The sequence below is a fragment of the Gossypium hirsutum genome, chromosome D04 (genome assembly GCF_007990345.1).
Source record: "Gossypium hirsutum isolate 1008001.06 chromosome D04, Gossypium_hirsutum_v2.1, whole genome shotgun sequence".
In the NCBI taxonomy this organism is placed as follows: domain Eukaryota; kingdom Viridiplantae; phylum Streptophyta; class Magnoliopsida; order Malvales; family Malvaceae; genus Gossypium; species Gossypium hirsutum.
In genome coordinates, this window is record NC_053440.1 from 57,519,178 (window position 1) to 57,532,585 (window position 13,408).

General features: G+C 35.7%; 2 protein-coding genes across 2 annotated transcripts; both read left to right on the forward strand.

Annotated features, from left to right (window-relative positions):
- Nucleotides 1–543: 543 nt before the first annotated feature.
- LOC107910822 (uncharacterized) lies at nucleotides 544–7,017 on the forward strand. The gene is made up of 2 exons (XM_041091064.1): nucleotides 544–616; nucleotides 5,955–7,017. The coding sequence occupies exon 2, from the start codon at nucleotides 6,121–6,123 to the stop codon at nucleotides 6,565–6,567; it is 447 nt and encodes a 148-aa protein (XP_040946998.1). The 5' UTR covers nucleotides 544–616; nucleotides 5,955–6,120; the 3' UTR covers nucleotides 6,568–7,017.
- Nucleotides 7,018–10,781: 3,764 nt separating this feature from the next.
- Nucleotides 10,782–13,090, forward strand: LOC107911540 (ankyrin repeat-containing protein At5g02620). Its single transcript, XM_016839373.2, has 4 exons — nucleotides 10,782–10,914; nucleotides 11,013–11,831; nucleotides 11,920–12,380; nucleotides 12,483–13,090. The coding sequence occupies exons 2-4, from the start codon at nucleotides 11,033–11,035 to the stop codon at nucleotides 13,053–13,055; spliced, it is 1,833 nt and encodes a 610-aa protein (XP_016694862.1). The 5' UTR covers nucleotides 10,782–10,914; nucleotides 11,013–11,032; the 3' UTR covers nucleotides 13,056–13,090.
- The last annotated feature ends 318 nt before the right edge of the window (nucleotides 13,091–13,408 follow it).

Here is a 13,408-nt window from a genome sequence, read left to right on the forward strand (position 1 = left end):
GGAGATTGCTGCCTGGCTTTTTAATAGATTCAGCTCAATACTCAACTTCCTCCCCGTACTATGTATTCTTCCCCGTAGAATATGTACCATTCTATCGGTCTTCGAGTATTTTCATTACTATGATAAGAGGAGAAAAAAGATCAGGTTTTATCGAAAAAATTCTCACCAAGTGTCCGTCACTGCTACTCCAAACGAATGCTAAAGGTCAAACTTATTTGCACGTTGCAGCAAGGTATGGACATTCTGCTATTGTGAAACTTCTAATCAAGCCTTGTGCAAAAGCTAGAGATGGAGATTTAGAGATACCGGGAATGAATCAAGTAAATGAAGTGAGGGAGATGGTGAGGATTAGGGATCAGGAATCCAACACGGCTTTACATGAAGCAGCACGGTGTGGCAATGTTGAAGTAGTGGTGAAAGCATTTGTCGGAGTTTGAAGACCCTGGTTTTACGTATTCTGCCAACAAAAAACAGGAGACTCCACTTTACATAGCAGGTAGGAGGAGAGGATCTGGGCGCTTGTTGACTCTATTATTAGATAAATTCAAATCAACAGCTCATGGCGGCCCCCAGGGCAGAACAGCTTTGCATGCAGCAGCTATGGCTGGAGATGCAGGTATGTTGTTGAGTTAGTATTGGAACCCACCCATTGTTTGAAAAGTCAAAAAGGGTGGGCACCGAAAGTAGAAAGTAAAATTGGTTGGCAAGTTGGGTTAAAAGTTGGCATGGGATAATTGCAATTTTGGTCCCTAATTGTATAGGGACATTGCAAGTTGATCCTTGAACCTCAACTATAAATAGGCCTAACCATTTCTTACTTTCTTCATCCCACACTTGCCATTCTCTACTTAAGGCAATTGTTCTCTCTCCCTATTTGTAAACTTTCACTTGTATTTTTGGAGTGAAATATATTTGGTAGTGCCCGAGGACGTAAGCAAAATTTGCTGAACCTCGTTAAAATTCTAGTGTTCTTTATTTTTGTTCTGCATATTTTGCAAGTGTCATTGTAGTGATTTATTGTGCTATTAAATTACGATAGAGTGATATTCTGGCTAGGAAAGATCTGGTATGTAAGCGATCCTCGTGATCCACCTCTCTTTCCTGGGAATTGAACTTAGTGTGATTTTTCAGTACAATAATTTTACTCTTTCACACGCTTCCGCGCAACAATTGGTATCAGAGCCAGGTTCGTACTTGGGGAATACGACCGTTTACGGTACTATTCACGTATACGGCACTATTCATGTATACAGTACTGTTCACGTATACGGCACTATTCACGTATACGGTACTGTTCACGTATACAGTAGTTGGGATTGAGGAGAAAAATGGCAGCAGCATCGTCATCAGCAAGGACTACTGTGACAAATGCAAAATTTGAAGTAGAGAAATTTGACGGTACCAATAATTTTGGTATGTGGCAGTGTGAGATCCTGGATGTCTTATGTCAGCAAGAGCTGGATATAGCCCTTGAAGAAAAACCTGACAAGATGGATGACAAGGAGTGGGCCAAGATCAATAGACAGGCGTGTGGTACAATCCGCCTATGTTTGGCCAAAGAGCAGAAGTACTCCGTCATGAGGGAGACATCAGCGAAGAAGCTGTGGGATACATTGGAAGAAAAGTTTCTAACGAAAAGTCTTGAAAATAGGCTTTATATGAAAAAGAAACTTTTTCGGTTCACGTATGCACCCGGTATGTCGATGAATGACCATGTGAACTCATTCAATAAAATTTTAGCAGACTTGCTAAATTTAGATGAGAAATTTGAAGATGAAGACAATGCATTATTGTTGTTGAATTCCCTTCCTGATGAATATGATCATCTTACCACCACATTGCTTCATGGGAAAGATTCAATCACATTTGATGCAGTCTGTAGTGCGTTGTATAGATCTGAGACTCGAAAGAAAGATAAAAGAGATCACAGAGATACAACTGCAGAAGTCTTAACAGTAAGAGGTCGTTCACACAGCAGCAAACCTGGTAGAAGGGGTAAGTCCAAAGGGAGACCCGCCAAAGATGAATGTGCCTTTTGTCGTGAGAAAGGGCATTGGAAAAAGAATTGTCCTAAGTTACAAAAGGGCAAGTCTATTTCTAATGCATGTGTAGCGGAGCATGATGAGGAGTCAGACTTTAGCTTGGTTGGCATGGCAATGGCATGTCAAACGGATGAGTGGATATTGGATTCGGGATGTACTTACCATATGTGTCCTAATAAGGACTGGTTTTCTAGTCTTGAAGAACTAGAAGGTGGAGTTGTTTTTATGGGCAATGATAGTGCCTGTAAGACAATGGGTGTAGGTACAATCAAATTGAAGAACCATGACGGCTCAATCCAAGTTCTGACAGATGTTCGCTATGTACCCAGCTTGAAGAAAAATCTCATCTCATTAGGGGCCCTAGAATCTAAAGGGCTCACAATCACTTTGAGAGATGGATTACTAAAGGTAGTAGCTGGGGTATTGACGGTGATGAAAGACACTAGAAGAAATAACTTGTACTATTTAAATGGAAGTACAGTTATTGGATCAACATCAACAGCTTCTGCGAAATATGCAGATTCAGAGGCTACCAGGTTATGGCATAGGCGATTGGGACATGCTGGTGAAAAAGCTTTGCAGACTTTGGCGAAGCAAGGCTTGTTGAAAGGTGCAAATTCTTGCAAATTGGAATTCTGTGAACATTGTGTTCTGGGCAAGCAGACGAGGGTAAAATTTGGTTCAGCAATTCACAATACGAAAGGAATTCTGGACTATGTTCACAGTGATGTGTGGGGACCTACCAAAGTGGCTTCTTTGGGAGGTATGCACTATTTTGTCACTTTTCTTGATGATTATTCAAGAAAAGTATGGGTGTATCTAATGAAAAGAAAAAATGAAGTTTTGGATGCATTTCTGAAGTGGAAGAAGATGGTGGAGACTCAGACAGGTCGAAAGGTCAAACGACTTCGATCAGATAATGGTACTGAGTACAAAAATGATCCATTTCTACAAGTATGTCAAGATGAGGGCATTGTGCGACACTTCACTGTTCGAGATACACCACAGCAGAATGGGGTGGCAGAACGCATGAATCGGACTATACTGGAGAAAGTTCGATGTATGTTGTCCAATGCTGGATTGGGCAAGGAATTTTGGGCTGAGGCAGTTACATATGCGTGCCATCTAATTAACCAATTGCCATCAGCTGCAATAAATGGAAAAACTCCTATGGAGATGTGGACTGGTAAACCTGCTACTGATTATGATTCTTTACATGTTTTTGGTTCCACTGCATATTATCATGTAAAAGAATCTAAGTTAGACCCAAGAGCAAAGAAAGCATTATTCATGGGTATAACTGGTGGTGTAAAAGGATACCGTCTCTGGTGTCCTGATACAAGGAAGATTGTTTTCAGTAGAGATGTAACTTTTGATGAATCAACCATGATGAAGAACGAGGATTCACAAAAGGATGACAAAACCAGTAGTACTTTGCAGCAGGTGGAGTTTGAAAAGGTTAATGATGATCCAGCTAATATTGAAAGAACAAATGATGAAGAAGTTTCGACCCAAGAACTTCTACAGCAACAAGATTCAATTGCATATAGGAGGCCAAGAAGAGAGATTCGTAAGCCTGCTCGCTTTGATGATATGGTGGCCTATGCACTTCCAATTGCAGATGATGATGTTCCTTCCACTTACACAGAAGCAATAAGTAACTCTGATGGTGTAAAGTGGAAGCAAGCTATGAATGAAGAAATGCAGTCTCTTCATAAAAATAGGACTTGGGAGTTGGTGAGACTGCCCAAGGGAAAGAAGGCAATTGGATGCAAATGGGTATATGCAAAGAAGGAAGGATTTCCTGGTAAAAATGAAATTCGATACAAGGCTAGATTGGTAGCAAAGGGTTACGCTCAGAAAGAAGGAATAGACTACAATGAAGTGTTTTCTCCAGTTGTGAAGCATTCGTCTATTCGGATTTTGCTAGCCTTGGTTGCGCAATATGATCTTGAACTAGTTCAGCTTGATGTGAAGACAGCATTTTTACACGGTGATTTGGAAGAGGAAATCTATATGACTCAGCCTGATGGATTCAATGTTGCTGATAAAGAAAATTGGGTTTGCAAACTGACAAAGTCGCTTTATGGATTGAAACAATCTCCGAGGCAGTGGTACAAGCGATTTGATCAGTTCATGAAAGGGAAAAGGTACACAAGAAGTAAATTTGATCATTGCGTATATTTTCAGAAGCTACAAGAAGGAACTTTCATATACTTGCTCTTATATGTTGATGATATGCTGATAGCATCTAAGAGCAAAGTTGAGATTGAGAGATTGAAGACTCAACTCAATCTCGAGTTTGAGATGAAAGATCTAGGTGAAGCTAAGAAGATTCTTGGCATGGAAATATGTAGAGATAGAGCTCATGGCAGAGTTAGCTTGTCTCAGAAGCAGTATTTGAAGAAAGTACTACAGCAGTTTGGCATGAACGAGCAGACCAAACCTGTAAGTACCCCGTTGGCTTCTCATTTCAAGCTTTCTGCACAACTATCTCCTTCGACGAATACGGAACGAGAATACATGTTGCAAGTTCCGTATTCTAATGCAGTGGGTAGCTTGATGTATGCAATGGTGTGTACAAGACCCGACATTTCACAAGCAGTTAGTATAGTGAGCAGGTATATGCATAATCTTGGAAAAGGACATTGGCAAGCTGTGAAATGGATTCTACGGTATATTCAGAAGACCGTGGATGTTGGATTACTGTTCAAGCAGGATAATACACTTGGTAAAGGTGTTATTGGGTACGTTGATTCTGACTATGCCGGTGATTTGGACAAGCGAAGATCAACCACCGGTTATGTGTTTACACTTGCTGGAGGACCAATAAGTTGGAAGTCTACACTACAGTCTACAGTTGCATTGTCAACCACAGAAGCCGAGTACATGGCTGTAACAGAGGCTGTAAAGGAGGCTATTTGGTTACAAGGTATGGCTAAAACTTTGGGGTTGGTTCAGGAGCATATTAACGTGTATTGTGATAGTCAAAGTGCTATTCATTTAGCAAAGAATCAAGTCTATCATGCACGTACAAAACATATCGACGTACGATTCCATTTTGTGCGGGAAATTATTGAAGAGGGGAAAATTTGTCTTCAGAAGATCAAGACTGCAAATAATCCCGCAGATATGATGACCAAGGTGGTAACAGCAACCAAGTTCGAACATTGTTTGAACTTGATTAATATCCTGCAAGTTTAACAGTAGAAGAAGGCACTATCAAGTATTGTTGTCAAAGGCAGAAAGAATTGTGTGAAGATAAGATTATCCTAATCAAATCTTCAAGGTGGAGATTATTGGAACCCACCCATTGTTTGAAAAGTCAAAAAGGGTGGGCACCGAAAGTAGAAAGTAAAATTGGTTGGCAAGTTGGGTTAAAAGTTGGCATGGGATAATTGCAATTTTGGTCCCTAATTGTATAGGGACATTGCAAGTTGATCCTTGAACCTCAACTATAAATAGGCCTAACCATTTCTTACTTTCTTCATCCCACACTTGCCATTCTCTACTTAAGGCAATTGTTCTCTCTCCCTATTTGTAAACTTTCACTTGTATTTTTGGAGTGAAATATATTTGGTAGTGCCCGAGGACGTAAGCAAAATTTGCTGAACCTCGTTAAAATTCTAGTGTTCTTTATTTTTGTTCTGCATATTTTGCAAGTGTCATTGTAGTGATTTATTGTGCTATTAAATTACGATAGAGTGATATTCTGGCTAGGAAAGATCTGGTATGTAAGCGATCCTCGTGATCCACCTCTCTTTCCTGGGAATTGAACTTGGTGTGATTTTTCAGTACAATAATTTTACTCTTTCACACGCTTCCGCGCAACAGTTAGTTCCATTTTTTTTTTAATTTTGAAATAAATAAACAGCAGGTCTATTGACCCTTTTTTTTTTTGCTTGGATTTAGAGGCAGTAAAGTAATATTAAAGAAGAAGGGGAATTTGACAAAGGAAAGAGATGAAGATGGACAGACCCCTCTTCATTATGCTGCACACTTGGGTTTCAAGTCTGTTGTGGAAGAACTGTTAAAAAGGGATGCATCAGTTGCCTATATAGGTGATAGAAAGAAGGGGATGGCACCCGTTCTTATGGCAGCCAGGCAATGTCATCTGGAAACAGTTTCAAAGATTCTCTCTTTATGTCTAGATTGCTGTGAAAATGTGGACAACAAAAGTTTGAATTTACTTCATTATCTGGCTTTTAGAGGCTCTTCCTCTCCATTAGGACGTTCTCTTTTCAAGCGTGGTGGCATTCAGATTGTATACAGATTACTTAGAAATCTAATGGAGTTAGAAGGTGCTTTTGGAATGACACCTCAAGAAGTTTTTAGTGTACTTCGATCTGAGAAACATCATCAGAAGCAGGTGTGTAAATATATATTGCATTTCCAAGGCAGAAGCAAATCAAAGAATTGTTGGAAGAAATTGAGAATGATCAAGTGGCGGACGAACCAGTTATTCAATTTGGCGTGCGAAATATTTCTAAAGAAAGCTTGGAGAAGAGAAGAAATGCTCATTTAGTAGTGGCAGCACTTATAGCCACGGTCGCATTCGCAGCGGCAATAACTGTTCCAGGTGGTTTACAAAGTGAAAAAGGGTCAGAGCAAGACACTCCCCTTTTGATTGATGAGGCAGCCTTAAAACATTTGTTGTAAGGCCTTTATTTTCTCTGTTTCTGCCCTCACCACCCATTTTGGGGTTCTGCATTATCTATTATCACGATTCAATTTTTGGCGTGAAACAGTTTTATATCGAACTCGGTCTATTTCTGGGATCCTCGGCTATGCAACGGTTGGGATGATGATTGCTTTCAGCACATGTAGTTATGTAGTCTTAAAACCTTCCCACGAACTTGCCATTGTTTCTTATCTCATCTGGCCTATATATCTTTTTTATCTGTATGTGGCTAATTTTGAATTAAATCCTACATTACAAAAGTAAAATATAAATATGATAATATTACTTTTTCAACTATTACAATGTTGTTCGAATTTCTAGTGCTAATGTTACCTCAATGAACATTACTTTATTTATTATTATTATTTGTGATATTTCTAATAGTGTTAACAATCTCCATTTAATTGAAATCAATATACTTCATAAAAAGATAAAAAATAAAATCATAATTTATGTAAAGTAAGATTTATTAAATATTAAAGAATAATGAAGATGTTCTAACTAATTTTTCGTGAGAATTTTAAGTTCGCTACTAATTTTTTTGGCCACGTGTGATCATACACCTAAAAAATCATATTTTAAATAAAGGTCTTTTCCTTTATTTGTAAGCACTTGATCTCATTGTATTGCATTCAAACTTAGTAAATATACTTGGAGGGCATTTACTCAAACACTTGTTGTGCTTAGTTTTTTTGTGACTTTTCTGTTCGCATTTTCTTTTTGAGTTGTTTCTACTTTATTTTGGTGCATTAGAGAATTTTTCTTTAAAATTTTTGTATTTTCGAGGATAATGCTGACTTAGGCAAATTTAAAACAAGTGAATTACTTAATATTATACAATTTATCATATTAAAATTACTAAAATTTTAATACTCAAATCAAATGGCTTCATATGGCCTAATAAATATTTTACATGTGTACTATGGTTAAAAAAAAGATAAGTATTTTAATTGAAACAAAAAAAAAGTTTAGTATTAAATGAAACATTGAAGTTAAATTTTAGGCACTTAATTATGATAAAAAAGAAATCAAGCAGCGAATTGAACTTTAAAATCAAATTCATGTACTAAATGAAAAAAAAAATCTCTAAGTAGATTAACTTTCTCTTAAATCTTCTCATTGAATAAAGCAAAAGCTATGGTTTGCAAACAGAATAAATGGTTTGAAGGAAAAATGTACGGAAAGAAGAATAATAAAAGGGAAATGGTAGCTCCATCTTCTTTGTCCTTTATACTTGGAGCACTTTTTTTATTGTATTGATTTGTTTTACAATGTTAAATAATTTCATGTGCAGTTTTTATGGGAGAAATTAAATTATAATTTTTAATAGTTTATATCTTTATAATTATTAAATGATTAAATCAAATTTTTATTATTTTTAAAAGGGTCAAAATGCAATCTTACCTTTACTAATTTAGGTAAGCATATGTGGAAGAATATGATTTATTAATAATTAAATCTATAAAGGTTACTATTATTTCCTTAAAAATAAATAAATTGGTCATAATCCACTTTTTCAGTTATATATTTCATTAAAAAAATTCATGGTTGTACTATTATACTATTTTTGGGTAAATTATCAGAATAGTCACTTTTGTTTACTTCAGGTTACATTTTACTCACTTATGTTAATGTGTTGTAACATTTTAGTCATTGAGCTATTAATTGCCGTTAACGGTATAACAGTAAGTTGACGTGACACTTTAAATCATTATTTCAAACAAAAATTTTAGGTTAAATTATAAAACTGCTCCCCATATTTTTTACGTTTTGATAAATTTAATTTTCTTTTTCTTTTATGTTCTTTTAATTTTTTCTTCTTCTTTTTTCATTCTCTTCTGCTTCCCCTCTATTTTCCTCCCTTGTCCATATCTTTTAACGTAGTTTTTCTTTGATTTCCGTTTATTAAATTTTTTTATGTTTATGAAAAAAGAACGGGTGAAAGCTGAAACCAAAATAAAACTTGCTTCTCATATTCTCACCCCACAATTATAAACTTTCATCGTCCATCATCGCTTTAACGAACCAATTTGGATATTTCAATGACCACTTTATTTATTTTACCTACAACATTCTCACCCTTTCGAAACTACGTTGTTTCACAGATTCTTTAAACGAGCTCTACACTCTCAATGACTAAAATGACCACTATACAAATTTTACCCTCAATTTTACTTAAATCAGTTTGGTTTCATGCTCCCTTTCTCTCTTCGGTTCATCCATGCTCGACTTCCAATCAAGCTTGTTTGGGAATATCCAAGAAGGTTATCCTCTTCTTTATCGTATTACATTATGGTAATACATATATAATCACATGTTCGTGTGGTTAAAGACCACTTGGATTTTTTATTTATACTCGGAATTCTTAATTCAAAATTCAAATATAAATGTACAATAATTCGATAGATAAGATATTTTTTTCCTTTCTTAAAACAGCAAAACAAAATATATCCTTTTTGCTTGAGAATTTCGCTAAAAATATTAATTTATTATTCATTATTTGATTGTTATATGATATGAAACCAAAAAGAGGGAATGGAAAACGTTTTTTCTCTCTCAAATCTTCTCATTGAATAAAGCAAAAGTTATGGTTTGCAAAGAGAATAACTGGTGTGAAGGAAAAATGTAGGGAAAGAAGAATAAAAGGGAAATTGTAGCTCCATCTTTTTCCTTTATACTTGGAGCAATTTTCGTATTAGATTGATTTTCTTTTAAAGAAAAACAATTGCAAGGGTTTATTTGTGTTACAATTACAAGTTAATAGTTCCATATAAATAAATTCTCTATTATTATTAAGAAAGTAAATAAAATTAAAGTTTTAAGTGATCATGTGAGGTGGTAAAGTTCACAATCTTTTATTGAAAACAATTAAATAAGAATAAAAAATAAAAATTTCACGCACCAAATTTTTTTTGAGGTACTGAAGTTAAATTTTCATGTTAAGAGATTCAATTATGTTATGATACTTGCTATTATTGACCTACAATTTAAATGGGTTTGGGTTAGATTCTACATGATTCACATGTTGAGCTCGTATACCAAGCATACAAATTGAGCTCGCGTATCAAGCTCGCATGATGCTGGGTGTTCGTAGGAGGAGCACTTACACTTTCCTGCAAGATCATACATGAGATTGTGCATGTAACCGCATAAACACATGTTAGTTTTAGGATAGGGTACATGTTGGCATGCATATAACCTACCTAGAACATCACATCAATAAACAATGACCATATCATATAAAAACACAACCTCACCATCTAAAGACGACAGAGAAAAACACTCAACAAATTATAATATTTGAATTATCATGGTATAATTTAATTATGCTTATTAATTATTATTTAATAAATTGTAGAATTTATCTAATAAAAAAATAGAGAAATTATATTCATAAAATCACGTGATAACACATGTTATTAGTAATAGCATTGTTGGTATTATGCTATGCTAAGTTATTCAAGAAAGGAATTATACATGCCATGGTGTTACTTGAGTCTTAGTTCAGTTGACATTAGTATTGTTATTAATGTAAGAAGATGCGAGTTTGAGCGTCTTGAAACACATTTATGCTCCTATTTAATAGTTCAGAAAGGATTATAGGTAACACATTTATCCTCCTATAGTATATCAATGATTTTAGTAAGGAAAGGACCTTATATATATAACATTGGTAGTTTAAGGATGTAATTAAAATATTTTAAAGTTTGAGAACCGATTTAAATTGAGTATCATAGTTTGGTGATGTCTGGTGCAATTAACTCAAATTGAGTAGACAAATATGTTAAAAATTTCTGAAGAAAAAAAAAACACTAGTAATTAAAAAAAAAGAGTCAAATATTGATTATTAATGATGTATATTTTTATATCTATTGATTGAATTCTATAAATTTTGTTGAAACTGTATTCATACGGTAAAGTTGTTTTTTTTTTCTTTTTTAATTATCACAAAAGGAAATTCTACCAGCTTTAGATGAACACACAGCAAGAATAAGCTAGTAGAATGTTTTTTGGTTTAAAGTAAAAGTATAAAAGGAATAGGATTGTTGAGGATTATGCTATGCCAATGTGATCAAGTAAGGAATTAAAAAATATAATGGTGGTTTCTTTACGCTATACTGAAGTGTTCAAGTATGAAACTATATATAGTAGGCGAGTTGAATGGAGGATATGCAAGCAAGTAACTAACTGGTATGGCATTTGGTAAATTTCATAATTTGCTGTAATTTTTTTTCTTGAGCTTGGAATGTTTCAAGCTAATTAATTCAATTTTGTTTGGTGTTTTCCAGGAAGACATAGATCAACAAAAATGGAACCTCAGGAGCCTGAAGAGAACATCACTCACATGGATGCTTCCCTATATATGGCAGCAGCAAAAGGCAACATTGAAGAATTCAATAATAAACAGGGACTTCAACTTGAGTCGCTAAAGACCCCAAACAATGACAACGTGCTCCATGTTAACTTGGCAACCCACGAACTTGCTGCCTGGCTTTTTGACATATTTTTCTCAATACTCAACTTACTCCTCAAAAAATTTGTATTCGTCACCCTAAAACCTGTATGTCGCAGCGTAGAACATTTACTAGTTGATCCGTCATTGAGAAATTTCATTACTATGATAAAACGAGAAAAAAGATCAGATTTTATCGAACAAATTCTCACCAAGTGTCCGTCACTGCTACTCCAAACGAATGCTAAAGGTCAAACTCCTCTGCACGTTGCAGCAAAGAATGGACATTCTGCTATTGTGAAACTTCTAATCAAGTCTTGCGCAAAAGCTAGAGATGGAGATTTAGAGCTGGGAATGGATCAAGTATGTGCAGTCAGGGAGATGCTAAGGATTACGGATCAGGAATCCAACACGGCTTTACATGAAGCAGCAAGGTGTGGCAATGTTGAAGTGGTGATAGCATTGTTGGAGTTTGAAGACCTTGATTTTCCGTATTCTGCCAACAAAAAACAGGAGACTCCACTTTACATAGCAGCTAGGAGGAGAGGATCTGGGCGCTTGTTGACTCTATTATTAGATAAATTCAAATCAACTGCTCATGGCGGTCCCCACGGTAGAACAGCTTTGCATGCAGCAGCTATGGCTGAAGATGCAGGTATGTTGTTGAGTTCGTTCCAATTTTTTTTTAATTTTGAAATAAATAAAGAACCGGTCTATTGACATTTTCTTTTGCTTGGATTTAGAGGCAATAAGGGTAATATTAAAGAAGAAGGGGAATTTGACAAAGGAAAGAGATGAAGATGGACACACCCCTCTTCATTATGCTGCACACTTGGGTTCTAGATTCTCAGTTGTGGAAGAATTGTTAAAATGGGATGTATCAGCTGCCTATATAGGTGATAAAAAGTGGGGGATGACACCCCTTCTTATGGCAGCCAGGCAAGGCTATCTTGGCACAGTTTCAAAGATTCTCTCTTTATGTCCAGATTGTTGTGAAAAAGTGGACAACGACTGTTTGAATTTACTTCATTATCTGGCTTTTAGATGCTTTTCCAATCCATTAAGGCCTTCTCTTTTCAAGCCCGGTGGTATTGAGATTGTATATGGATCAGTCAAAAATCTAATGGAATTAGAAGATGCCTTTGGAATGACACCTCAAGAAGTTTATAATGCACTTCGATCTCGGAAATATCATCATAAACAGGTGTGTGTGTATTGCATTTCCATGGTTATGGTTCTATTAATATTTAAGTTTTCAATTAACATATTTAATAAACCTACAATACAATCAACTAATGTGTGGCAGAAGAAAATCATTGACTTGTTGGAAAAAATTGGGAATAATCAAGTGGCAGAGGAACCAGTTCGTCGCTTTCCCTTACCAAATGATTCTACAGAAAGCTTGGAGAAGAAAAGAGAGGCTCATTTAGTAGTGGCAGCACTTATAGCCACCGTCACATTCACAGCGGCAATAACTGTTCCTGGTGGTTTGCGGACTGAAAAAGGGCCAGAGCGAAGCACTCCTAAAAAAGGGTCAGAGCAGGGCACTCCTTTTCTGATTCAAGAGGTAGCCTTTAAAGCATTTGTTGTAACAAATGTAATAGCCTTTATTTTCTCTGTTTCTGCCCTTACCACCCACTTTGGGGTTTTGGATAATCTATTAGCAAGATTTAGTTTTTGGCGTCGAACAGTTTCAGATCGAATTCGGTCTGTTTCTGGGGTCCTTGGCTATGCAACGTTGGCGATGGTGATTGCTTTCAGCACAGGCAGTTATGTGGTGTTAAAATCTTCCCCCCAACTTAACATTGTTTCATATCTTATCTGCCCTGGCTTTTTACTCAGTATGTGGCTAATTTTGAATGCTACAATATATGAATAAAGTATAAACACGATAATATATTTTATCATCGATTACAATATTCTTCCAATTTCTAGTACGAATGTTTCCTCTTTGAATAATGGTGCGTAGTTGAAGGCACCAAATATATCATATCCCTAATAAATAACAAAAAGAATATTATAAGAGAAGTAGGGTTAAATCCTCATAGACTAGATCGCTACATCTTCTTATTTCTCGAAGTCTTGGGCGTAGTCGAGCCCAAGAAAAATGCATGACTTGAAAAAAACAAAATTAAAAATATGGACGGGTTGAGATTAAATAAATTGAAATCGCAATTGTGAAAAGAACAAAGTTTAGAAAATGTTTTTTTTTATTTGAGGGATTCCAACCTC